General features: G+C 42.5%; 3 protein-coding genes across 5 annotated transcripts in view; all 3 read left to right on the top strand.

The window, feature by feature from the left end:
* Positions 1 to 1173, top strand: part of LOC131468815 (collagen alpha-1(XX) chain) — a 30526-nt gene extending 29353 nt beyond the window's left edge. For all 3 annotated transcript variants that reach the window (XM_058643441.1, XM_058643439.1, XM_058643440.1), the window contains one exon: positions 504 to 1173. In XM_058643441.1, coding sequence (XP_058499424.1) covers positions 504 to 532 — 29 coding nt within the window. In that variant the 3' untranslated portion in view covers positions 533 to 1173. The remainder of the gene's footprint in view (positions 1 to 503) is intronic.
* A 1619-nt stretch (positions 1174 to 2792) lies between these two features.
* Positions 2793 to 8095, top strand: dpm1 (dolichyl-phosphate mannosyltransferase subunit 1, catalytic). Its single transcript, XM_058641877.1, has 9 exons — positions 2793 to 2980; positions 3585 to 3684; positions 4103 to 4136; positions 4212 to 4288; positions 5438 to 5463; positions 5572 to 5667; positions 5809 to 5877; positions 6013 to 6127; positions 7088 to 8095. The coding sequence occupies exons 1-9, from the start codon at positions 2850 to 2852 to the stop codon at positions 7190 to 7192; spliced, it is 753 nt and encodes a 250-aa protein (XP_058497860.1). The 5' UTR covers positions 2793 to 2849; the 3' UTR covers positions 7193 to 8095.
* A 1619-nt stretch (positions 8096 to 9714) lies between these two features.
* adnpb (activity-dependent neuroprotector homeobox b) lies at positions 9715 to 23879 on the top strand. The gene is made up of 4 exons (XM_058643123.1): positions 9715 to 10185; positions 16182 to 16298; positions 17858 to 17950; positions 18801 to 23879. The coding sequence occupies exons 2-4, from the start codon at positions 16191 to 16193 to the stop codon at positions 21786 to 21788; spliced, it is 3189 nt and encodes a 1062-aa protein (XP_058499106.1). The 5' UTR covers positions 9715 to 10185; positions 16182 to 16190; the 3' UTR covers positions 21789 to 23879.
* Positions 23880 to 24515: the final 636 nt, after the last annotated feature.

Below are 24515 nucleotides of genomic sequence, written 5' to 3'. Positions count from 1 at the left end.
GGTTAGCTCCCTCCCTTTGTAGCAAGCAAGGGTCTTTCTGCATGGAGTTTGCATGTTCTCTCCCCGTGTGTGCGTGGGTTTTCTCCGGGTTCTCCGCCTTCCTCCCAAAGTCCAAAACATGCAAAATGGTTTATTAGGTAAATTGGACACTCTAAATTCACGGTAGATGTGAGAGTGGATGGTTGAATGGTTGTTTGTCTCCAAATGTGTCCCTGTGACGGACGGGTGAACGGTCCCGGGTGTACCCCGCCTATCGCTCCAATGTCACCAATGTTCCAATGTTGGAACCGTTTTATTGGTGTTCCAACCTGATCTTGGACAGACTCTAAGCAGGAATAGACAGGAGTGTGTTTTTGCGTGCGTCATCACAACGTCCTGTTTCGTCCTGCATTTCTACTTTTCAGCAAACAAAAAGTTGACCTTTTAAGGACCTTTTGTCTGCTGGGAACTCTGTTTTTTTGCCTCCACTTGAGTGTGTTTGTGTTTCCTCTGTTTTCACTCAGAAGACCCGTATTATGGCTACCAGCCCTGAGAGCATGTGAAGAAGAAACAGACACAGTGTGACTGACGTCTGCTCCTCTGGAGCTGAAATGACAAAAACTGGGAGCTTTACACAAAAAATACTGAACACTGAAGACGATCAACGCTTCCCATCAACAACGAGTAGTCAGCTCTCTAATAATAATAATAATAATAATAGAAGAGTATTTCTAAATACACAAAGCATCATAAAGGGAAAAATTTTTCTCACTGAGATCAGTAAACATTATTTTATTTGTTACCATGTTTATGCACTGCCTTGTCCTCTGCCTTGTCCTCTGCCTTGTCCTCTGTCTTGTCCTCGTGTGTTTCATTTGTATCTGGTTTATTCTAACCTTATCTGCCTCATAATGAAAACACACACACATACTCCATGGTGTGAAAGAAAGGAAAGCTCTTTTGTCCCATGGTGGACATGATACTGTGAGAATGTCTGGTGCCGCCGGGTGTATGATAGTTTGTATATTTTTAATGTTTATTATGTTATTTTTACTGTACGCACGTATTCATGTTATATAATATAATATAATGTTATACTGTTTATATTCACGTTGAAAATCAGTGTTTACATTGTTAATGATGTCCTGGGGCTTTGGGTTATTACACTTTACACAGTGTGTGTGTGTGTGTGTGTGTGTGTGTGAGTGTGCGTATGTTTTATATTTGTGTTAATAAATTTCCTTTAATACGTTTCTAAAAAATCTTTTTGTTTTTTACAATATTTGTAGTTATATTAAAGGTGCTATTCAAACTCACTTATTCACACTCACTCACTCATAGACTCTCTCATACTCACTCTCTCACACTCACTCACTCATACTCTCTCACACTCACTCACTCATACTCACACATACTTACACTCACTCTCTCATAGGTATACTCACTCATACTCACTCTCTCTCACACTCACTCTCTCCCTCATACTTCTGTTAGAGAGATATAGCATTTGAGACAGTTATCGCCCCCTGGTGACCAACTTTGTACATTTGTATAACTACATTTATAGCATCACTGAAGGTTTGGACCAATCACAGGACAGTTGACAAAGATACTCCTCAGTGGACTCTATGACTCCAGCACCAGAAACAACAGCCTACGATGCAAAGAAAACTCAAAAGAAGCAAAGAATCTAAAAGGAAGAGGAAGAGAGGGTACGAAGGTAAACAATAAAGGACGGAAAGAAGGAAAGAAAGAGGAAGAGACAGAACCAACAAAAAGTGAAAGGAAAGAAGGAATGAACACAAATACTACTCAAACAGGTAAACCAAATCCAGTCCGGTCAGTCAGTGAAATCCAGGCCATGTGTTTTGCTGCTGGTTTCTGTGAACACATGAAAAGAGAAAATTGAACTTGAACAACTCAACGTGGGCGGAGTCATCACTGCACCACTGCCTGAAACTAAGGTGTTTTACACACACACACAAATGAGTGATGAGTGACTTGTAAAGCAGTCGTTTTCATTTAATCATTAACTGAATCATTAGAATCAGTTCATTAAAACTATTAGTTCAGCACATCCTCCATGACCGGAGCACAGACTCCGCCTCAGAGAGGCGAGGCGAGTCGAGCCGGTGGAAACACGCCAAAGGTGTGAAAACGACGTAAGTTCTTTGCCGGAACCATTGTTGCAGATAGAGAGTTTCCAGTAGGTTTTATTTTGAAGAGCACCGTGGAAGTTCTCACCACCAACACTTACATGTGCATGCTGTTTCCTGTTTAGAAGTAATGCCGGTGTTTGTTTCAAAAGAAAAGGCAAAGTCACTTTTAGCAAAAAACTAACAAAACAAAACAGTGTCACAGGTTGAATTACGACTGTACTTTCGTGTACTACTGTACTTAATCATTTTGAGGTACTTTCCTTCAGCGCAAAAAAGTACAATTTATGTCTAATTTATATTTGAAAGTTGTATGAAACAACAATGTTATTTAAAGTAAATTAACTTTAAGTTTACACGTTTATGGGGACAGACGATCACATAACATCGTTTTATACGTAACAAAACAGTTAAACAATCCATTAATGATCAAAATAGTTAACAATAAATATAATAAACACAAATTGATTATTATTCTGCATGTGCCTCAAATCTCTCTCATACTACTGTCAACTAAATTTAATTTAAATTAGATTTTTTTTTTAAATCAAATGTATTATTCTGTGTTACTTTTATATTGTTTCATAGCTTTGTGCATCTTGGTTATACTTTTCTAGATACGCGCTTTATTTTGAAAACAACAAACCGGATGTTGTGCGGAGCGCCTCAAACTTCACGCAAAGCGAGTGAAGTATACACGTCGTCGTCGTCGTCATGGCTAGCAGGAAAACGATGCACCAAAACCGGGATAATGGCGACAAATATTCCGTGTTATTGCCGACTTACAACGAGCGGGAGAACCTTCCTCTGATAGTTTGGCTCCTGGTGAAATATTTAGGAGAAAGGTGAGTCAACGGCTGCTCGCTAATGCTGCATGCTATCGGCTAATGCTAATGTTAGCCGCTGCTGCTACTTAAGCTGGGGTTAGTGGTGAGCTGTCACTTACGTCCTATGTCCTTTCCTAACCACTTCTCTTTCACCTCCATGGACAAAACACGCCACGAGTATAAGTAAATATGTAGAGGAGAATTCTGAAAACATAAGTCATGTTAAATGTTCTCTAGTTTCCTAATCTGTTTATAGATTATAGAAGAATGTCTGACATGGTTTATTATCTGCTAACAGTTTCCTCACGCCCACAACACTTAAGTCACACCCCGAGTCTGAAGCTAACCCTTGAGATGATATACACCCAATTTGAAGCTATACATAATTAAAATGATAATTACACAATAGCAGAATTCCCTTTGGCTTTAGGTCATGGGTCCTATGTTAGTGTTCCAAATGTCATGTGTGTAGGTGAAACCAGCTCAGGGGCTTTTTGATTTGAGGAACAAATGCACAATTGTGTTTATTTTTCAATGTTGGGTTCTTATTTAAATTTGGAAGGACATGGATCCACCCAAACCAGATTCTAACCTGATGTTTTGTTTGTGTGTGTGTTTACAGTGGACATAACTATGAGATCATTGTCATTGATGATGGAAGCCCAGACGGCACACTGGAGGTGGCAGAGCAGCTGCAGAAAATATATGGAGAGGACAGAATAGTGAGTGAATCATGTCCTTCTGTCAAAACATGCATGTCAGTAATCTGTCATTATAAATTAAAGATCCAGTGTGTAACATGTCTGGTGTATTTAGCGACAGCACTGCTCAGGGGGTTGTGTGATTATCGTCACAACCACCTGGATTTCCATCACCATCCATTTTGTGTCTATTTCTCCTTAGCACTTATTTGCGATGCAGCTCGTGAAATGAAATGCAGAAGAACCGTTGTCATCTAGAAATGAGATCACGTTGAATCAAGATCGTGAATTTCGATTTATCATGCAGCTCTATTTTACTGTGTTTGTGCTCTTATACAAACATACAGGTGGCCTAAATGTGACACACTGGACCTTTAAGTCTCAGCTGGTGTGTGGTATTTTTTATGAAAACTCTGTTTTGTCTGTTCTGTGTTTTCAGCTTCTACGACCTAGAGCGAAAAAGTTAGGCCTAGGTAAGTAAGTCTGAAACTGTAAAAAAATGTGTTTTTTGTATCAGTGACTGATGAAATCCTGTCTGCTTTTCCAAGGCACTGCCTACATCCACGGCATGAAGCATGCGAGTGGGAACTTCGTTATCATAATGGATGCAGATCTCTCCCATCATGTGAGTGCAACAGTGTGTGTGTACACAGCAGGTTCAGAGTTCACTCTCACTCTCGGTGTGTATGCGTTTGTTTGCATTCGCCTGGTAAAACCTCCCGAAACTACCACTTGTTTCCATTAAAGTGATAGTTCAGAGATCTTTGAGTCAGCAGAGAGTGAGCATCCTTCTACACCAAAGTCCATCATAAAAATCATAATTTTTACATCACAGCACTCAGGAGTTGTTGATCCATTGCTGCCCCCGTCTGTCAGTTCACATATGTTGTTTTGTTACATTTGTTGTTTGAAATCCATTTATTTGGATTAACCTGAGTGACACAAAGTGACCAAACGAGGCAGCAGTGGACCAGCAGCTTTGATGTCAATGCAGCTAAAATGGTTGTTTTTTTCTATGGACTTTGGTGATGGGAGAAAAACTTCAGTTTTTAGTCACAAAAAACAGTTTTAATAAAAATGAAGCAACAAAGAGATATCGGTTTTTATTATCAGACCCTGTTGGGTTCTCGAAGGAGGGGCTGCACACACTGGAGTCAGGATGCTAAAAACAGCTCCTCTGTTCATCAGGAAGTGGTGATAGATGAGTCACAACTTGACATCTCAAAAGTTGCTTGTAGGGCTGCATCGATTAGTTGGTCCATTAAATGTCAGAAAGTGATGATCCATGTTTTCCAAACCTCGAAATGATGATGTTCTCAAATGTCTTGTTTTGTCCACAAACCAAAATGAATCTATTTTGAGACATTTCTTTGTTATGTGGAGCAAAGAAACCAGAACATTTTCACATTTAAGAAGCTGAAAAATCAGAAAACCTGTATTGTTGCACTTGACAAAACCATGAATTCTCATGTGGATCAAGCTGATCATTTTATTTTAAACGCCTAACAGATGAGTTAAGTATTCAGGCTGAAACAATTACTAATTACTCGTATAATCCATTATTAATTGATAACTAAATAAATCAACTATTTTGATCATCGATTAATCGGTTTGAATCTTTTCTCATGATTAAAACAAGATTTCTGATTGTTTCAGCTTCTTAAATGTGAATATTTGCTGGTTTCTTTGCTCCATAAAACAAATAAATCATTAAAAACGGAGGCTTGTGGACCTGATACATTTGATTTTAATTGTTCTTTGTTTGTTTTTACAGCCCAAATTTATCACAGAATTTATTGAGTAAGTGTTTCTTAATATAACATTTTCTATCTCTTGATTTTGCACTTATTCAGACAATATCTTTTAATGACAGATGGAAGTAAAACTGTTTATTTGTTTGTTTGCCAGAAAGCAGAAGGAGGGTAACTATGACCTGGTGTCTGGGACTCGTTACCGAGGCAACGGAGGAGTGTATGGATGGGATTTGCGCCGAAAACTCATCAGGTAAAAACAAAGAAACACACACAACATTACACATAACATACACCTTTAAATGTTCTTTTTCTGTGTGGCTAAAAATGAATAAAACCAGATGTGTAGTTTAGAAAAATGTCTCTTCCCTCTGTCTCCATGTCTCACTCGCAGTCGCGGAGCAAACTATTTGACTCAGGTGTTGCTGAGACCTGGTGCTTCAGATCTCACAGGCAGCTTCAGGTAAAAGTGGAGCAAGAGCCGCTGTCAAATGATGTCACTGGTGAATCATACGCGTGTGTGTGTGTGTGTGTGTGTAGAGAGAATAATATCACTCTCACTGCTGCTGCTGTTTTGTTTTGTTTTTATTCACGTTAGACTGTACAAGAAGAAGGTGCTGGAGAACCTGGTGGAGCGATGCGTGTCCAAAGGCTACGTCTTTCAGATGGAGATGATCGTGCGAGCCAGGCAGCTCAACTACACGGTCGGAGAAGTGAGGACCCCAAAATTCATTCATTAATCATTAATATTTTCCCTGATTTTATGTAGGCTTTTGATGTCAGTTTGATGTTAGGGCTGAAAGATTTACTTGATTCATTGATTATTAATCGATTAATGAGTTTATTATAAACTATGTTGAGTGTTTTTTTTAAAGAATTACAAAAAAAATCCGATTTTCAGCTTCTAAAATATGAATATTCTCAGGTTTCTTTACCTTAAACAAGAAAGAAATTGTTGAAACTGAATCATTTGTTCATTTGTGGACAAAACAAGACTCGACATTTGAGAAGATCATCATTTCCAGATTAGGGAAACACCGATCAACATTTTCAAACTTTTCTAGCGATTACTCGGTTAATGGAGGAAATAACTCGACAAATTCACTGATTTGAAAATAATCTAGCTGCAACTAACGATTATTTTCATAATCAAGTAAGCTGTCGAGTCATTTGTAATTGTTTGTTCCATAAAATGTCAGAAAATCTTGATCAGACCTGGAAACCTGGAAAGGACAATGTCCTCAAATGTCTTGTTTTGTCCAAAAATGATGTCTTTGTTATATGGAGCAAAGAAACCAGAAAATATTCACATTTAAAAAGATACAAAAATCAAATCACTCAAATCGATAAATGGAGTAATTGTTTCATCTTATCTCTGCCACAACTACATTTAATTGTCCCTGCAAAAATAAACAATAACATTAAATGAATGGAAAAAGAATCTGTACCAACAAACATCCTGTGCTCAGAGCCAAACACTCACTCACTGTCACTGAAAACTGCATGCGTGTGTGCGTGCGCGTTACACACGGCAACACAAACTTCATTTTCTCCGTGTCTCTGTCTGTACTCCGAACCATCCTTTTAACCTCAATAATTGGAGCAGCATTATCGGCTTTCACAGGCTGTTAGATGTGAACTGAGAATTGTCTTCTCCTTCGTCTCCCTCTCAGGTGCCCATTTCGTTTGTGGATCGAGTTTATGGAGAGTCCAAACTGGGAGGGAACGAGATCTTGTCGTTTGTGAAAGGACTGATCACACTCTTTGCCACGACATGATCAGTGATGCAATCGATCTTCCCTCTTAACCTCAAACTCACTCTTCTCACTGGTGCTGTACATGTGCTGTACAGCAGTCATATAAGAATTGTAACGACAGGGGAAAAAGCTTGACTGATGGCGCTTTTCCCACGACCCAGTTTCAGCACGGCTGAAAAATCTGCGTCAAATCTCCAACATTTAGCAAAGGAAAAGTCTAAAATCTCCATATTTCCAAATAGAGGCTGACGTATTGAGCCAAATCACAACCCGTTCACTGACTGAGTCTGATTCTGTGACCAATCCTGTCGCTGCACAACAGGATGTGGCACGCATACGTCTCATTACCACAAAACTACACTACACCGTTTGTGATACCTAGAAAACTTCAAAAACTATTGATTTGGCGATGGGTCCAGGGTGTGACCCCCGCGTGGCCCTCGTGTGGAGGATAAAGCGGTAGAAGACGGAATGAATCGTCCAATCACAGATGAGATTCACCAGCTTCTCAGTACCGTAATTCCTTCCTAAACGGTTGAATAACTGCCAGATATCGAAATTGAAAGTTATCTTGGAAATTCTACAGCCATAAAATCAAAAATGAATCCAGGCTGATTATCATGAGAGGACCATAAGAGGGTTTATATAACTGTGTGTTTGTGTCGCGTAGAAAACAAAGTGATGGCAGTTCAACGCAGCCATGCTCTGATGACTCCGCCCACTTTGAGGAGGTGCTATAGTAATGGCAAAACCATACCGAGTCGAGCCGTGCTGGAACTGGGCTAGTGGAAAAAGCGCCAATAGAACACGATGACAAATGACATAAGATAAAGGAATGTATATCATGTTTCACATTTCCCATCGTCATGAATCATGTGAAGGGTTTTACAGTTTGTATGCAATTAAAATAAGTCTTTTTTGTTATGTTGTCTCCGCGTCAGTCTTCTGTCTCCGACCGCGCTCTCGTCAGCCGAGGTGGGACGTGACGATCGGGACGATCATGATCCACAAGTCCTGGCTCAGCAGAGGTTTGCACCACAAGTTAAAGCTAGAGTGGGTAAAATGCTGGAAAAATAAACCAGTGTTGTTGTTTTTAGCCACAGATTATTTACAATACTTGCATTTTGGAACATCTGTATGCAACCCAACGCAAAATCTTCATATTTATTCCTGCAGAGGGCAGCATTGCACCTCTCAGTGTGCAGCTTGTCGAAATTAATTATAATGCAACTTTATTCTTTTATGTATGTATAAAATAGTTTACACTTCTTGAGTGAGAAGCTCTTAAATTTCTCATAGTTCTCACCACAACTTGTAATAGACCCTAACCCTTTTTTTTTTATAAATAAACACATTAAAAGTTCAGAACAGGAGCAACATTAACTTTATACATTATTCCACAGAAAATACTGGACACACAGACCATTAGTGCTGTTTTTGGACTGGTTAATGCTGCAGTGATGCTATTTATTTATTTCGTATTAAATCGGCTAAATGCACAGTATGTGCCATAAAAATTGGCAATTATCTATCATAGAGAAACCCCATGTATCAGTCGACCTCTGATTTTTATGACACGCACTCGTGCTCATACACAAATATCCTAATGGATAAATGAAGTTATATGAATTGAATTATATTGAATGGATTATATCATTTATAAATTTTAACTCCACAGCGTAAACTGTTCATTTCGCACTTTTCTTATGAGGACATTGAATGTCTCACGCTGTACAAAATACTTTGTTACTGTACTTTACTTTGTTATTTCTATCAACATTTCCTCTAACTGTCTTTGTTACTTGGTACTACTCAATAAAATCAGAAGAGTTGCTAGAGTTGGTTAAGTGTCTTTACTCAAGGACACATATAGATGAGGAGCAGAGCCAGGAATTGAACCCACAACCTTCCAGTTAAAAGCCAACTCTCCCCACCACTGAGCTTATGTCATATACATTTAAAACGTTTGAAATAATATTATAAAAAAAAGTTCTATCAAAGTCATTTCCTGGTGAGATACTTGTACTTGTACTCTTGGGGATCAGAGCTGATTCAGTTCTCCTGTCCTAAGTCAGTGCAGGAAAGTAGTTCCGGGCATTAACACAGCGTGTGCGACAGCGCCACCTACCGTTGATACCCCTCCTGAATTGAGTGCTGAGGCTTGTGTTCATCCGACCCTCTGCACTGCAGGGAGGGAGGAGGCCGCCAGATGTAGCCAAACTACGCATGCGCAGCAATGCCCCCCCTCACTCCAGAAGGAAGGACGCCCGCTGGCGGTGAGACCCGGCAATTACTACACCGGCTTGTTTACCCCCCCCCCCCCCCCAACCCCCCAAACACACAGCCTCAGGCTCGAACACAGAAATCCCGCAGCCTTTTTTAATTCATTCAGTCATTGACTTAATTGGTTTAATTGGTTCCACAAACCAATCAAGAGCCGTAAGTGACGAGGCAGGCTCGCGAGGACGGACTCTCTTGACAATGAGATTATTTATGCTAATGAGGCGACGTCACTTCCGCCCCTTTTATTTGCGCCATTTTGGAGAAGGCAGTTTCTGGGGCTGGATGTGTATTGTCTGTCAGAGAGGCTGCCAGGCACTCACTCACACACACATTTACACGCGCACACACACTTACGGCGTTTTATTTAAAAAGAGCGGCTTCGCCGGACGTCGCTACCCACACACACACACACACAGCAGGACATGTGTCCGCCCTCAGACCTCCACGGTATGGAGGCGGTGAGTGTGTGATGAGGAGGCTCCGTGGGTTCCTGTGTCCGTTTTGCCGACCACGGGGAAGAGGAGGATACGAGCCGCTGTCGGCACAGGGACAGTCGTGTTTCTGAGGAGTGAGGCGACCACGGTGGCTCGTGTCTCTCCACGTTTATCCACCTGGACGGACAAACACCTCTGGAAAAACAGTTGACAGTGAGTGAGTGTCCACTCGCGTCGTGTCCGTCATCCTGACGTGACACATTCCACTCGGGCGGGAGCAAGTGGACGTGAAAGCAGGTAAAGTTATCTCGAGGCACGAATATGACCCGTTCTAACATCACATCCCTTTAAACAGAGTTAGCTGATGCTACACACACACACACACACACACACAGAGAGAGAGGGCTAACACTCGGGTTTGTCATAAACTGAAGTTTAACGACTTGTAACGTGGGTTATTTCACGACAGCACCTGTTTAAAGACAGTAAATAACACACGCGAATGTTCTCCGTGGTGAATGTAGGCAAACTAGTGTTTGTTTGTTTTTAGTTCGCTTTGTTTTTTCCCAATAGTCAATGTTGTTGTTGCTAGTTTAGCATGCTAACTCAGAGCGCCCGCTCATTCAGTCTTTTGTCACGCTGCTAACGCCATCGATCCGCGATCACATGTCGATCAGATCGATTGACAGTCACGTCACCCTCGTCACTGACCCCACGGATGAATATTACGTTCCCACGGAACCAGAGTGAAGATGAGGAAGAAGAAGAGGGGGGCACAGGTTTAAGCTGACATATGACATGTGATCCCTACAAACATAATCTTAATTAATCCGGATTTTAATAAACCATTCAGGTGTGAATGTGATCGGGATTATAACTGTAGAGGAGTAAGTGTCCGGTGATTAAAACACACACAATATAGTCTGTCCAATAAGTAAGAAATCGCAGATGTCACGAAATATCGCGATATTTCCACCAACAATTGATTAATTGACACATTTGATTTCCTCAAAACCTAAAATTAAATGATGTTCAATGTCTTATTTGGTCCACAAAACATCATTTACTAGTTTTACTGATTTCCTTAGAAAAACATACTCTAAAACCTATGGTTCTCAATCTGTGGTGCATGTACCACCAGTGGTACGTAAGCTTCCGCTGGTGGTACTTGGATGAAAATCAGAAATACTAAGTTCTACTGTATATTGCAGGTAATAAAATACTAATACTAATTAGAGACACCTTACATCTTGCTCCGTCTTAATCTAATTTCTGAGCCTAGTACAAATCGCAAAGATTTAGTTTGTAAGACTGTAACTAATAATTATTTTCATAATTGATTAAAACTACCTGTTGATCGGTTCCCAAACCTTGAAATGATGATGTTACAAATGACTCAGTTTTGATGATGATTTCTTTGTTTTTTGGAGCAAAGACACCAAATATTATCCACATTTAATAAGAAGCTTAATCAATTAATCCATGATCAGAATAGTTGACGATTATTAACTGATAGTTGTTTCGAGCCGAGTAGTTTGATCCTATTGTTTTGTTTTTTATTCCTTCACTTTCTGACAGTATGGTGGCCCTAGTATGCTTTACACAACATAAAGATTCACCATGGAAGAATTAGTGACACCTAATGGTGAGACTGCAGATTGCCTCAGTGAACTACGGTGTCCTACACATTCCATAAAAGCATGTAAACACACTTCCACAACAAGTGTTTATTTTAAACAATCCAGGCAGTAAGGGCTGTTTTTGTTTTGTTGAGTTTTGTTTTTGGTTATATTGCATTTATTTTGCTTACATGCATTAGCTGTGCTTTGTGACCCCAAAGCAGAGAGACATTCGCACCATATTCTTGAGGGTGTATTTTTCATAAATCATGTTTTTTGTGTGTTTTCTTGTATCGTGCAGCCCCAGACACACACACACACACACACACACACACACACACACACAGCTCTTTCTCCTGTATGGCTGAGGACTGTACACAGTTGTTGAGTCACTCAGGTGTTAACTAGTTTCAAACTTTTCTGGTGTTTTTGTGAACATGGGTGTTAGGACATGTCTCTCACACACGCACACGCACACGCACGCACACACACACACACACACACACACAGAAAGAAGGTGTACATATGTGTGTGAGCGTCGGTCATGGGTCTGGACACAGGTTAGTGTGTCCCAGTGGAGCAGGAACCAGTGAGTGGCTGCAGGTTTGTGGGCCTTCCTCGTTGTTTCAGTTTCACACCACATGTAGAAAGAAGGAAACATGTTTTTTTTTTGTCAGCAGAGCAGAGCTGTGTCTCCTATCGCCTTTCCTCCCTCTCCTCTTCCTTCTCTCCCTCCCTTCCCTCCTGTTCAGCCTCTCCTTGGCTTTTTTCCCCCCTTCTCTCCCTTTCTTCCTCCCACACCCCTCCCCTGCATGCACATCCATCGCCCCCTCTTTCTCTCACCCTCTTCCATTTGCTCCCTCCCCTCTCGGCTTCTTCCCCTCCTTGCCTCACCCTTCCCTCCCTCCCTCCCCTCTTCTGAGCCTGTCTGCCGACCTCCGTGCCTCCCAACACCCCCTCCACTTCCGTCTCTCTCTATCTCTCTCATCTCCCCCCCTCACACTCCTACCCTCACTTGTTCACTCACTCACTCACTCACTCACTCACTCACTCACCCACCCTCCCCTCCCACCCCCTTATCTTCCTCCCAGCTCTCTCACCCCCTCAACCTCATCCTCACTCATACTTCCCCTCCCCCTTCCCTCATCTTTCTCACTCCCTCCTGTCCCTCCCCTTCCTCTCTCCCTCTCTCCCTCCCTCTCTCACTGCCTCTGTCCCTCCCTCACTCCCTCACTCCTCTCCCCTCCCCTCCCCTCCCCCTCCACTGCAGACATATTGTCGAGGCTGCTGCTGACTCAATAGGAGGCGCCATTCTGTGATGGCATCGAAAAGGGGGCAGGCAGTGCATGCAGGGAGGCTTATATAATGGTGCTGCTCTCTAGCGCCACCCACCAGTAATGGGAGGAAGCAGAGCAGAGAGGGGAAGTGAGCAGAGGTGCGTGTGTCTCTTTCACTCACTCTAGTCTTTTTTTTCATATATATTTCTGGTTTGAAGACAAACAAGAGGTTCTCGTCACCTGGCCAACAGTTGCTACACACGGGGGGGGGGGGGGGGTATGGAGGGAGAGAGAGAGAGAGGGAGGGAGAGAGAGATGGCTCCCTCTCTGTTTAGTGCCTTCTCGAAGCTGAGGTGTTCACAGGAATTGTTCTGGGACAGGGTTGTTTGTTGTAATTGACCTGCCTTTATGTCCTCATGCATCATTGACCTTTGACCCCATGAAACGGTCGCTCTGATTGAGCAACCTCGCTTTGGATTGAATCAAATTGTCTTCATTTCTTCAGGCTCAAAGGTGACGTCTCTCATATCAAAGCAACGTTATTTGCTAAAACACGCAGTGAGGACTCAATAAGCCGCTGAGCTGTGGTCTGTTATTGTGACGATGCGGTTCCCTGGTTTTATATAATATGTGGTCGTATGAGACACTGCTGTAACCCTGGCTGCCCAACAGGTACACACGTATAAACAGCCACTTAACAAAATGCTCACCCAATAAAATCTATACTATGATAGCGTAAGAGAATGTTAGCCAGGCGTTGTTTTCGTTCCCCACACCAGAGCCCATAGAGAAAATGGACGATTTTACATCACAGCACACAGGAGTTGTGGATCCACTGCTGCCTCCATCACTACTTCAAATGTGTTATTTTATGCCGACCAGTAGCTTCTGTGTCTCCACAAGCAGAGAAATGCTGATTTTCTCAATGAGCTTTGGTGAGTGTTTTGACCGACTCGTTGAAATCAGTGGCTCATTTGGTAAATTGTCTGTATTTATGTTTCTTACTTGAAAGCTGCTGTGTACGCACGCACGCACACACGCAATCAACACGGCAACATTGGAACAACTCTGGATTATATAGCGGTGTTTGCGTAACACAGCATATCATTAATACTCAGTATTGTGATAATATTGTATTGCGACTTAAATATCCTGGTGATATTGTATCGTGGTGTATCTCTGGTAATTCCCTCCCCTACCCGACTGCAATCGTGACCACTAAAATATATATGATATATGCCGATGTTTATGTTTTTGTCTTAATAATAACACACACACAACATTCTGTTATTAAAATACAAATATTGTCCAGATTAATCCAGATTCTACCTCTAAACTGTCTCTAAAAGGGCTGTCTAATGATGAGGTTCTTTAGAGCGTGTAGACGAGCTTCTGTGGATTGTGTCAGGTGAATCTTTCCAAAATACTTTTTTGCTGGCAGACGCCCATGATTCTGTTTGGTTCCCAGCACACATACAACTTTAAAAAAACCCTCAACTATCCCTTTAAAGATCACTTCAGATGTAGTCATTCTAGCTTGTCCCTTAGTTTTCCATGTTTTAGTGACGTGTTACTCGGGGAGCTTCTGAGCTCGTCCTATTTTTTTATTTTTATTTTTTGAATTGTTGTCACCGTTGCATTTTAAGGTGGACACAGCTGTCGCCATCTTTGTGTACAGTTGCCATGGATACGGGTGTTTCTGCTCTTCAGCAGCAGTGCAGACTCCAGTAAATCCAGTTATCATCATCAACCAAACTCTGGCGTGTTCCTGCTAACTTGGCTACACTGCAGCAGCTTCAGCACGTGTGTGTGTGTGTGTGTGTGTGTGTGTGTTCACTGCAGCACACAGTAGTGACTCATTCACCACCTGGATTCATTCATTCACTCACTCATTCACTCATATACCTGTCGGTGTCTAGTGTTTGGTTGGAGAGGAGATGATACATCACCAGATAACAATAATTGAGTTTTGCTGAGTAAACATCTCATTTGTCGTGAAACACATTCAACACTAAAGAAAGTTCACGTTACATTCACAGCATTAATCAATATTCACAGGCCTAATCTGTGTGCGTTTTTGCTCATTTTTCTACTGTTTACGTCACAATTATCACAGCAAAATGAAGGATGAGCTGCTGTGATGTTGTCACGTTTTAATCTGAGTGTTACAAACTATTGTGCTGACCTTCGGCACCTAATAAGTGTTTATTATTATCATCATCATCGCTGTAATGGCTCCTGGCATGAATTAGTGTGAGGAGCCTCTTGTTTTGCTTCAGATTATTATTTTATCTGTGGTTTGTGGTCATTTTTGAGGGCGTTAATGTGCATAAAAACTCTAGAAACCTGACACGGAGGTCAATTTTGCGACCATTTTGGCGATTTGCACCCTACGTATCGATTATTTGCACTGCTTTACAAAAGATACAGTTATTAGGAGCGGAACAGAAATATTTATCACAATCAATTTACAGTTTCTCAAGTATAGACTCTTTTTTTTGTGTGTGTTAAGACTGGGAAGCTTTTATATTTTATATTTGTAAAACTCACCAGTTTAGTTGTACTCTGGTCATTTCCTTCTCTGAGGACAGGACCGTGCAACAGTCCCACACTTATATTATCACCATCACCCCTCCCTGCAGTTTCTAATGTTATTGTGTGTGTGTGTGTGTGTGTGTGTGTGTATAGCCTGTATTGTATTGCTAAATTAACACTTTCTTTCTCAACTTATGTTTGGCACTTTACAGTTTTTGTGAGCTGCTTTACAAATGAATTTCCCCCTGCTGCGAGGTCAATACAGGTTGATCTAATCTAATCTAATCTAATCTAAACGGCAATGCAAACACAAGCAAATCCAACCAAAAACCTTTATTTTCATTAGGAAAAAAAACCACATTTAAAATGATTACTGTGTGATATTTGTGCAGATCTTTGAGAAACAGTTTGTTCTCTTCAGTCTGTAGAATAAGATGTGTATAGATCAAGAATCATTCGTCTAAAATTATATTTTGACAAACGTTTTGGCTTTAAAAAATATTGCAGTAGACTGTATTGTGATTTCGATTAACTTTGTTTATGTAAGGTTATAATCATAAACGTTGTAATGGTGCAGGTCTTTTTGAAATGAACCATACGATACCAATCAAACATTTATTTAAGATTCTTTGAGGATCAGGATTTTTACACAAATTGATGTATTTATTTGTTTTTTACACCTCTACATCACTTCTATCACCCGGGCTTTTGTTGCTCTGCATCCTTCGTCGTCGTGTCTGTGATTTGTCTTGATGACTGTTCATCTCATGGCTCAGTTCACACGCACACACACACCTGTCCACAGTCTGCTGCTACACCTGTTGCTCACATGCATGTCCGCTGCTGTGTCTCTGGTCTCCAGGTGGACAGCATGTTCCAGCTCCCTGTCAATAACCTGGGCAGTCTGCGGAAAGCGAGGAAAAATGTCAAGAGGGTTCTGGGAGACATTGGCCTGGAGTTCTGCAGAGATCACCTAGAGGTGAGTTCTGCACCCGCACAGTCCACATCCTGTCAATATCCTCGTCTCGAGGAGCAGAATAACACTTTCACAGGGGTTCTGAAATGATTATGGGTGTGTCAGGAGTCTTCCTTTGAAAACATAGTGCTTTTAATGACCCTGTTAATTAAATAATTGATATTGTTTTCTAATATTTTTTATTAAAATACAGAATGTATTCAGTTTAGCGGTTGTACATGTGGTGTTATAACAGCTATATATATATATATATATATATATATATATATATAGCTGTTCAAAACCGTTTTTCTGTGTCCTTCAGCAAAAGAGTCTGGCTTTGATTATTTTTCTTTATGATACTGTTTAGTATTTAATTTTATTTATATGTGTGTGTTTTCTCTGTTCTTTTCTCATCTTATCTTCCTGTAATTCTCCAAGTATTTTAATCACTCTAGGTACTTTAAGCTACTTTAATATATTTGCTCTTATTTCAATACCCTCCCTTTTTTTATTAAGAATATGTTATTGTTTTTATTCTTTATTTAAATGTGTTACTTTCATCCAACCAACATCAGTGTGGACAGTGTCTCCTGACAGTTTTATCTCTTTAATTGTCTTTTTGAGGGCAATTTCTTAATTTCATTGAATAAAGCAATGTATACATGTAGGAAAAGTGCTGCTTTAATAAAGTCTGATTGATTGTGTAAAAAATACTTGATAAATTCAAGCAATATTTCCCTCTCGGCTACTTCTGTTTCTTCTAATTAACACCATATTTAACTCTTCTGTTCCACCGTAGAATGAGATGTTTTTTTTCTCTTTAATTTCCAATTCAATGAATTCAAACTTAGAATTACAGCCTCCGGAGACAGTAATTGTCTTCAAACTCGCACGTCTGGTGTTATTTCTGTATCTGTAAAACAAGAAAAGATGATAACGGATAAATAAATAATGTAAAGTCAGCGTGGGAATGGGATAGGTGTTGTGTTTGGCTCGCTGTAAGAAAGGAGCATTAAGCAGTTGTATAGTAGCAGCGTCTGGCTTTTCTGCACAGCTATGAACTGTGTTATGATAGGAATCCATCAACTGTACTTAAAACACGTCCAGTATTTTGCAATCATCCTCATTGACATTGTTATACTGTAGATGCTCCACAGGCTAAACAAAGCAGATGTCTGTAAGTCGGTATTTGTTCCTCTGGATTTGATAAAGACTGAATGAGGGTTTTAGACTAGATTATGTCACATTTGACCAATTTTAGTGAAATGACATGAGCATGTGAGAACCAAGAGCCCTCAATCTATGATGGTTCCCCCGCAGTAAGACTATTTAGGGACTGTATTTATTCTTCAGCCCAAACATAAGTGTGTTTTGTGCATATAATCTGCTTTTCTTGGACACACTGGACGATTCATACGTCAGTGTTTCTGTTACCTCTGTTTTTACCCATATTCAAACATGTATCAGCTCTGCAGTCATCTTAAAACCACTTAAAAGCAAGAAAGGTCTGTAACTGTGTCTCATGCAGCTGTATAGATATTAATCTTTTGTGTTTTGTTGTTGTTGTTGTTGTTGTTTAGGACTACAAAGACTTCACTCCTCCAGAGGTGTATATCAAGCACACGAACTGGGACGATGTGTGCATGTGGGAACCGTCGCATACCAAAGTCCAGGTGTGTGTTTCTCTCTAATACACACACACACACACACACACACACACACACACACACACACACACACTTTGGTATTAACATCCATCCTGACCTCATGTGTCGCCAGGTCTCAGCGGTCGTCCTCTGAAAAATACTGAAAATACGAAGTTAAGCCATTTAACAAAAGACGTATCTCATTTAATCTACACCGTGTATGATCTCTCAGGATTATTTATGACCATTTTGACCACTTTTCTAGCTTGAAACTGAAAGTTAACGGTTCAGTCTTGAACCGCCGTTACTGCACAAACGTCAGTTTTCTTTACTTTATGAACAATTTCAGTAACTGCTACATTATTAACAGTGCTGCTCGTGTTATATTATTATATTAATGGCGTACAGCAGTCAGTCAGGAGAGTGCGATGAAATAAACGCTCTGCTCCGAGCGCTCCCGACTTTCCATTCTTTATCTAAAATGTAATAATGTTAGAGTCACCGTTTGTCAAAGCAAACAGCTGAGTTTCTGATATTATTATTTGATAGAAACACAGATCTGTCACCTTGATTGGGATTGAGTGTGCCTCTTCTTTTACATTATTACCCACGGATCAGAACACAGCGCCAACATTTAATCCCACATTCTGAATAAATCTGAATTCCGAACAAAACGTGACAGCCCTAGTTGGTGCCGAGTGTCTCTGGTGTCAGTGCTTGTGATCTGATTTCCAGGACAGATGTTGATACCAGGTTTAAATAGGACCACAATCTGCTGTTATTAAGTATTTGTGCAACTATGATTAAATGGCTTTAATTCTCTCAGACTGAGCTAAATCATTAATACCCCCCCCCCCCCCCTTGTTTCTGTCTCCAGGATTACAGATCAAAGCCTTTCTGCTGCTCCGGCTGCCTCTTCTCATCCAAGTACTTCTCCGCGTACAAGAGCCACTTCCGCAACGTCCACAGCGAGGACTTCGAGAACAAAATCCTGCTCAACTGCCCCTACTGCACTTACAATGGCAACAAAAAGACCCTGGAAACGCACATCAAACTCTTCCACATGCCCAACAACACGGTGCGGCACGGCCCCGGTGGGATGGCAGCAGGCGCTGGCGGGGTCATGGTGAAGGACGGGTTGTTGAAGAGGAGCGGGGACAGCGTGGAACAGGCTGTGTATTACTGCAAGAAGTGCACATACAGGGACCCTTTGTACAATGTGGTGCGAAAGCACATCTACCGGGAACACTTCCAGCAAGTTGCCCAGCCCTATATTGTGAAACCGGGGGACAAGGCAAACGCACAAAATGGCGGCACAGAGAGTAGTAACTCGAACAATGTGAACAGTAACCAGATCCACTGCAAGAAGTGTCTGTTTGTTCCGAGGACCTACGAGGCACTCGTTCAACACGTCATCGAGGACCACGAGCGGATCGGCTACCAGGTGACCGCTATGATCGGGCACACCAGTGTGATTGTCCCACGTCCCAAACCCATTCTCATGGTGCCCCCTAAAACTATAGGAGACAGGACCATCATTGGGATGGGCCCTAAAGGTGCAGTCATGGCCACGACCAGGTCTCCCAGTTCACATCACCTGAGTCGGGTTGTTATGGCGTCAAAGACGGGCTTCAGCGCTCAGAGCCTTCTCGCTGGGTTGAAACACGAAGCGTTAGGATTAAAGGTGGGAAACACCCAGGCGTTCTCTGTCGGCGGCCAGCAGGTGAGGGTTAGTTTACCGGGGAACGCTCAGGTTTCTGTGCCCCAGCAGTCGCATGCAGCAAAGCAGCTTCTTTCAGGCAGCGGCCTGCGGAGTCCGCTCGTGTTGAGTTCCTCGCTCAAGTCCAACCCTCTGGGTTCACGCGTCCAGGCGGCAGCTACCACTGTAGCATCGCTCACGGCCAAAAAAGGCGGGTCCTCGGTCCTCGGCGCGTCTTACACGCAGAAGTGGAAAATCTGCACCATCTGCAACGAGCTCTTTCCCGAGAACGTGTACAGTTCTCATTTTGAGAAAGAGCACAAAGCGGAGAAGGTGCCCGCCGTCGCCAACTACATCATGAAGATCCACAACTTCACCAGCAAGTGTCTCTACTGCAACCGCTATCTCCCCAGCGACACACTCTTAAACCACATGTTGATCCACGGCCTGTCCTGCCCGCACTGCCGGGCGACTTTTAACGACGTCGAGAAGATGGTGGCACACATGCGGCAGTCGCATCCAGACGAGAGCGTAGGCCCGCGCACAGACTCTCCTCTAACCTTTGACCTCACATTGCAACAGGGTAATCCCAAGAACGTTCAGTTGATCGTCACTACCTACAACATGAAGGACGCGCCGCAGGAGTCGGTGGCGTTTCATGCTCAGAACAACACCAGCAGCAGCTCTTTGTCATCAGCCTTGTCCGCCTCTCTGTTATCAAGCAAGAGGCTAATGCCTCAGCACCCGCCCAAAGCACCTCCAGTGGCTGCGGACAATGTGCCAACAAAGAGTTCCCCACAGACATCAGTGCCCTACAAAAGGGATGTGGGCAAGACGCTTTGTCCTCTTTGCTTCTCCATCCTCAAGGGTCCAATCTCTGACTCGCTGGCCCACCACCTTAGAGAGAGGCACCAGGTGATTCAGACGGTCCATCCTGTAGAAAAGAAACTGACCTACAAGTGTATTCATTGCTTGGGGGTTTATACTAGCAACATGACTGCCTCCACCATCACTCTACACCTGGTGCACTGTCGAGGGGTGGGAAAAACTCAGAATGGTCAGGACAGCCGGGTAGCTCAGTCTGCCCGCGTCACCCAGGCCCAGAGCAGCGCCCTGAAACGGGCCGGCTTTAATAACTCTGACACGAGTGAACCAAAACGAAAGAGGCCGGGGCCCCCCGGGGAGAGGGCCCACCCGCGGGATGTCAACGGTTCATTTGTAGAAAATCCCGACGATCCTGTGGTTATGGCTCTTGACCCCAAAGGACTTGAAAATGAGGAGTATGAGACCAGGAAGGCGTTCCTGACGCAATATTTCAACGAAGCGCCGTATCCCACGCAGCGGGAGGTGGAGAAGCTGGCAGCCAATCTGTGGCTGTGGAAGTCCGACATCTCCAGCCACTTTGTCAACACGAGGAGGAAATGCACGCAGGAGTGCGAAAGCCAGAACCCCAACGTGTTGCTCGGCTTCAGCATGCACGAGGTCCGGAAAGTGAGCCACGAGCTGGCGCTCGCCCACGATGAGCCGGTGAGCGAGGGCAGATGCGGCAAGAGGCGGACGTCCAGGACGCGCATGGGCGTGTCGGAGCAGGCTCTGCAGAGACACCGGGAGTTTGTAGCTGCTAACGGTGGCGCGGCACCACCACCAAAGGAAGAGCCAACGGTGACTGTGGGAGGTTTTACCCTTAAAACCAACAGTGCCAGCACAGACCAAGCCAAGACAATCAACCGCACCTCAGCACAGAGAATGCCTCTGGACCTCTCTGAGCCCATTGCTATTGACTCTGACAGTGATGAGGAAGAGGAGCGGAGAGACGACGAGGGACGAGAGGGAGAGGTACATCGCCATGGTAACGATCAGCTTGCTGGAGCTAAGGAGAAAGTGGAGCAGAGGATAGAGGCCAGGGTTATTTCAGATCTAGATGATATGTCAGACGACGATGACGAGGAGGAGGACGACGACGACGATGATGACGAGGACGATGATGATGATGAGGAGGAGGAGTATGAAGGAGCACATGTAGAGAATGGCCTCAGGCCCTCAGAGGGCTCAGGAAGACCAGCTGCTAAAGGACGAGACACGCTGCCCATCATTATTCCCAAGTTTGTACCATCGTCTGCCAGAGGTGGGAGAGACGGGGCTCAGCTGGGGAAGCAGAAAGTCTGACTGCTCTCCCTTCAGACCTGGTTTTAACATCCGTCCTGAGTGATCCAGTCACATGTGGACAGCACCAAGTTCAGTTGTAAACGCTCCCAATCTGTCCTGAATGTGATTGTGAGGGTTGGTTTGAGGACACGCGCGTCCACATTCCTGCATGAACACAATCTGCCCTGAGGGTGGATTAGAGACCGCCTCCTCGACTGAAGACCGCAAACTTCTCAGTCCGCAAACTTATTTGTAGCCACAGTATTAACACTGAGCGTCGCATGATTGGATTTGTCTTATTTCATGTTGCAGCAGCGCGATTAGGGCTTTAATTCACTCGGCTCCTCGTGACACACGAACATTACTAAAAAAAACAACAACTTTTAAATATAAACCAATGTTGGATCAGTTCAAACCATTGTCAAATGAGTTCAGGGTTTTGAGTTTAAGTGAATCCACGCAAGTTTTGCATCGTATCAGCTTTTTTAATCCACATGGATCCAGCGTTTTGTGAGCCCTAAAATGTCATTTTTCTAATACGGGTCCCATTTAAATAAAGAGACACTTGCGTTTTTTGTGTATACAACCAATACACAACTTTTGGGAAAACGATTATGCTCTTACTCTTCACCCCACTAGATATCATCTCCTCCTCTTGTGTTTGGAGTTTGTACACAACGAACGTGCAAGCTTTACGGTTTATGCTCCACGTCTTTGGTGTATATTGTTATGGCAGCGTTACAGCGCCACATACAGGCCGGCATTGAAACTACAGCATTTAAGGGAGGGTTCTTGTGTATGAAGACATTCCTTGAAACAATGCAAAGAGACGGCCTAAATCTCCTGTTTCTCCACAGCGTCGCACTAGCAATGTCCCCGCCCCTGCGCCGCTGTATTACACACAAGCGCTCCCTCCGTCAGGTCTGATAGTTTTGCTCGACAGTCTTAAGTCTGTTTTCAATAAAGTTGTTAAAATTGTGTCCGGTTCACAACGACTGAGCAGAGGCAGAGTAACAACGTCAACAACAACAGAAGCTTTAACAAAAGACATCATGTAGTTCTGATAAACACTCGTGTTTGAATGCAGGGCGGCGACGTGTGACGTGATGTGATCGCTCAGGAACGGATGTGATCGCCGGGTTTGATTCCCGCCAACAAATCTGCCTTGTCTAAGCTGAAGGACGCTGCTTTGTTACCCTGGCAACGGTGAGGAGAGAACTCTTATTGGAAAAGAAAAAAATACAAGCCATTCACTGACATTCAAAGGCTGGGCTCATCGTCGAGCAGCTGCGGCTGATGTAAAGAACAAAGTTTCTCCCCTGAGTTGGGAGCAAAGACGACAACAAGTTACACCAAACAAATAGAACTTTTCTTTTCTATGAACTTTATTACGAGGTTTGGAGGCGGCGTCGACTCGAGCGTCGGCTTCAAACGACGAGCGGTCGCGAGGCCCCGACCTCAATAATCCACCGTTTTACGTATGTAGTTCTACCGAGAATAGGTTGTGTAAATTTTGTACAGTCTTTTAGACATGTTTGGACACACGTTGCCGTACATGTAACCATTGAATATTTGCTATTACCTGTGTGTAAGGTAGCCCTCATATGTTCTATATTGATATGCTTAATGATAGGTGTTGCATTTGGTGGCTGGTATTTTCATGTATGTTTATTTTTTTTTTTTTAATAAAAAAACCCTTTTTTTTTTTGCAAAATAATATATCTATATAAAATTGAAAAGCAGAAATGATTTGTTTGGTTGTTTTTTTTGCTTGTTGATTTGATTATAATTGTATTTTTTATATTTTTTAAATTGAATACTCTGGAGAAGACGAGTGGCTCTGATAAAGCGCTTATAAAGGAGCATTTCATCACTTGACTGTACTGAACTTTTTTCTTTTTTTTTCTATTTTCACCGTTTTAACTTGTTCCCCTCGAGCGGACACAGGCACCGTAAAACAACGGCGTCCGGAAAAAGTGAAAAGCAAAATTTTGAGTTGTTTGTTAGTATGTGTTCTCTGAATTGTGTGTATTTTGTTTCTACGTTTAAATTTCTTTCACTTTACGCATTTATTATGAACAATAAAGTGCTGTAATTGTGCTTCTCACACAACAGAGGGTGACGTCTGACACTTGTTTTCCCTTTAAAATCCAACTTCTTTCAGGGAAGTTTGTTTTTTGTAGTGTGATTGTATGAAGTGTTGATACTTCAACGCCACAAAACATGCCACGCCATTTCTGTGTGGAATTAAATTTGTTTCAATATTTTCAAATAATACTTTTTAAGAAGCAATTAAAATATCGATTCAAAAATACTGTATTTTATATTTTGAAAATACACTTGTCCTTTGTGCTCCCTGATTTGTTCTTTGTGCCATGGTTTTATTGTTTGTGGGCGGGCCTTAGGAAGTGGCCTGCTGATTGGCTGCTGAGTTTTGGAGTGACAGACACAGGCTTGGAGTCGCTGTCCATCTGGAACTCGGTCCCCGTCGACATCTGACAAAATAATTGTAAGTTTCTGACTTTTATAATCAGACAAAGTTAGAGACTTAGAATTATTTTGTCGGATGTTGACGGGGAAGACTTGTGGAACGAGTTCCACACTCCAAGTCTGTGCCTACTTACGCCAATCAGCAGGCAGCTTGCTAAGCCCCGCCCACAAACAAAAAAAACATGGAGCAAAGGACAAGTGTATATTCAAACAATGAAATACAATTTTTTTTTTTAATGATTAAGTCGATATTTTATT

Source organism: Solea solea, chromosome 11 (genome assembly GCF_958295425.1).
Source record: "Solea solea chromosome 11, fSolSol10.1, whole genome shotgun sequence".
NCBI classification, from domain to species: domain Eukaryota; kingdom Metazoa; phylum Chordata; class Actinopteri; order Pleuronectiformes; family Soleidae; genus Solea; species Solea solea.
The sequence above is the reverse complement of the archived record's forward strand: the minus strand, read 5'-3'. Positions and strand labels throughout refer to the sequence as shown.

Coding starts and splice junctions, on each gene's coding strand:
- dpm1 (XM_058641877.1), top strand. CDS start 2,850: ATGGCTAGCAGGAAAACGATGCACCAAAACCGGGATAATGGCGACAAA. Junction 4,137..4,211: donor AGCGAAAAAGTTAGGCCTAG/GTAAGTAAGTCT, acceptor TGCTTTTCCAAG/GCACTGCCTACATCCACGGC. Junction 4,289..5,437: donor ATGCAGATCTCTCCCATCAT/GTGAGTGCAACA, acceptor TTGTTTTTACAG/CCCAAATTTATCACAGAATT.
- adnpb (XM_058643123.1), top strand. CDS start 16,191: ATGTTCCAGCTCCCTGTCAATAACCTGGGCAGTCTGCGGAAAGCGAGG. Junction 16,299..17,857: donor TCTGCAGAGATCACCTAGAG/GTGAGTTCTGCA, acceptor GTTGTTGTTTAG/GACTACAAAGACTTCACTCC. Junction 17,951..18,800: donor CGTCGCATACCAAAGTCCAG/GTGTGTGTTTCT, acceptor TTCTGTCTCCAG/GATTACAGATCAAAGCCTTT.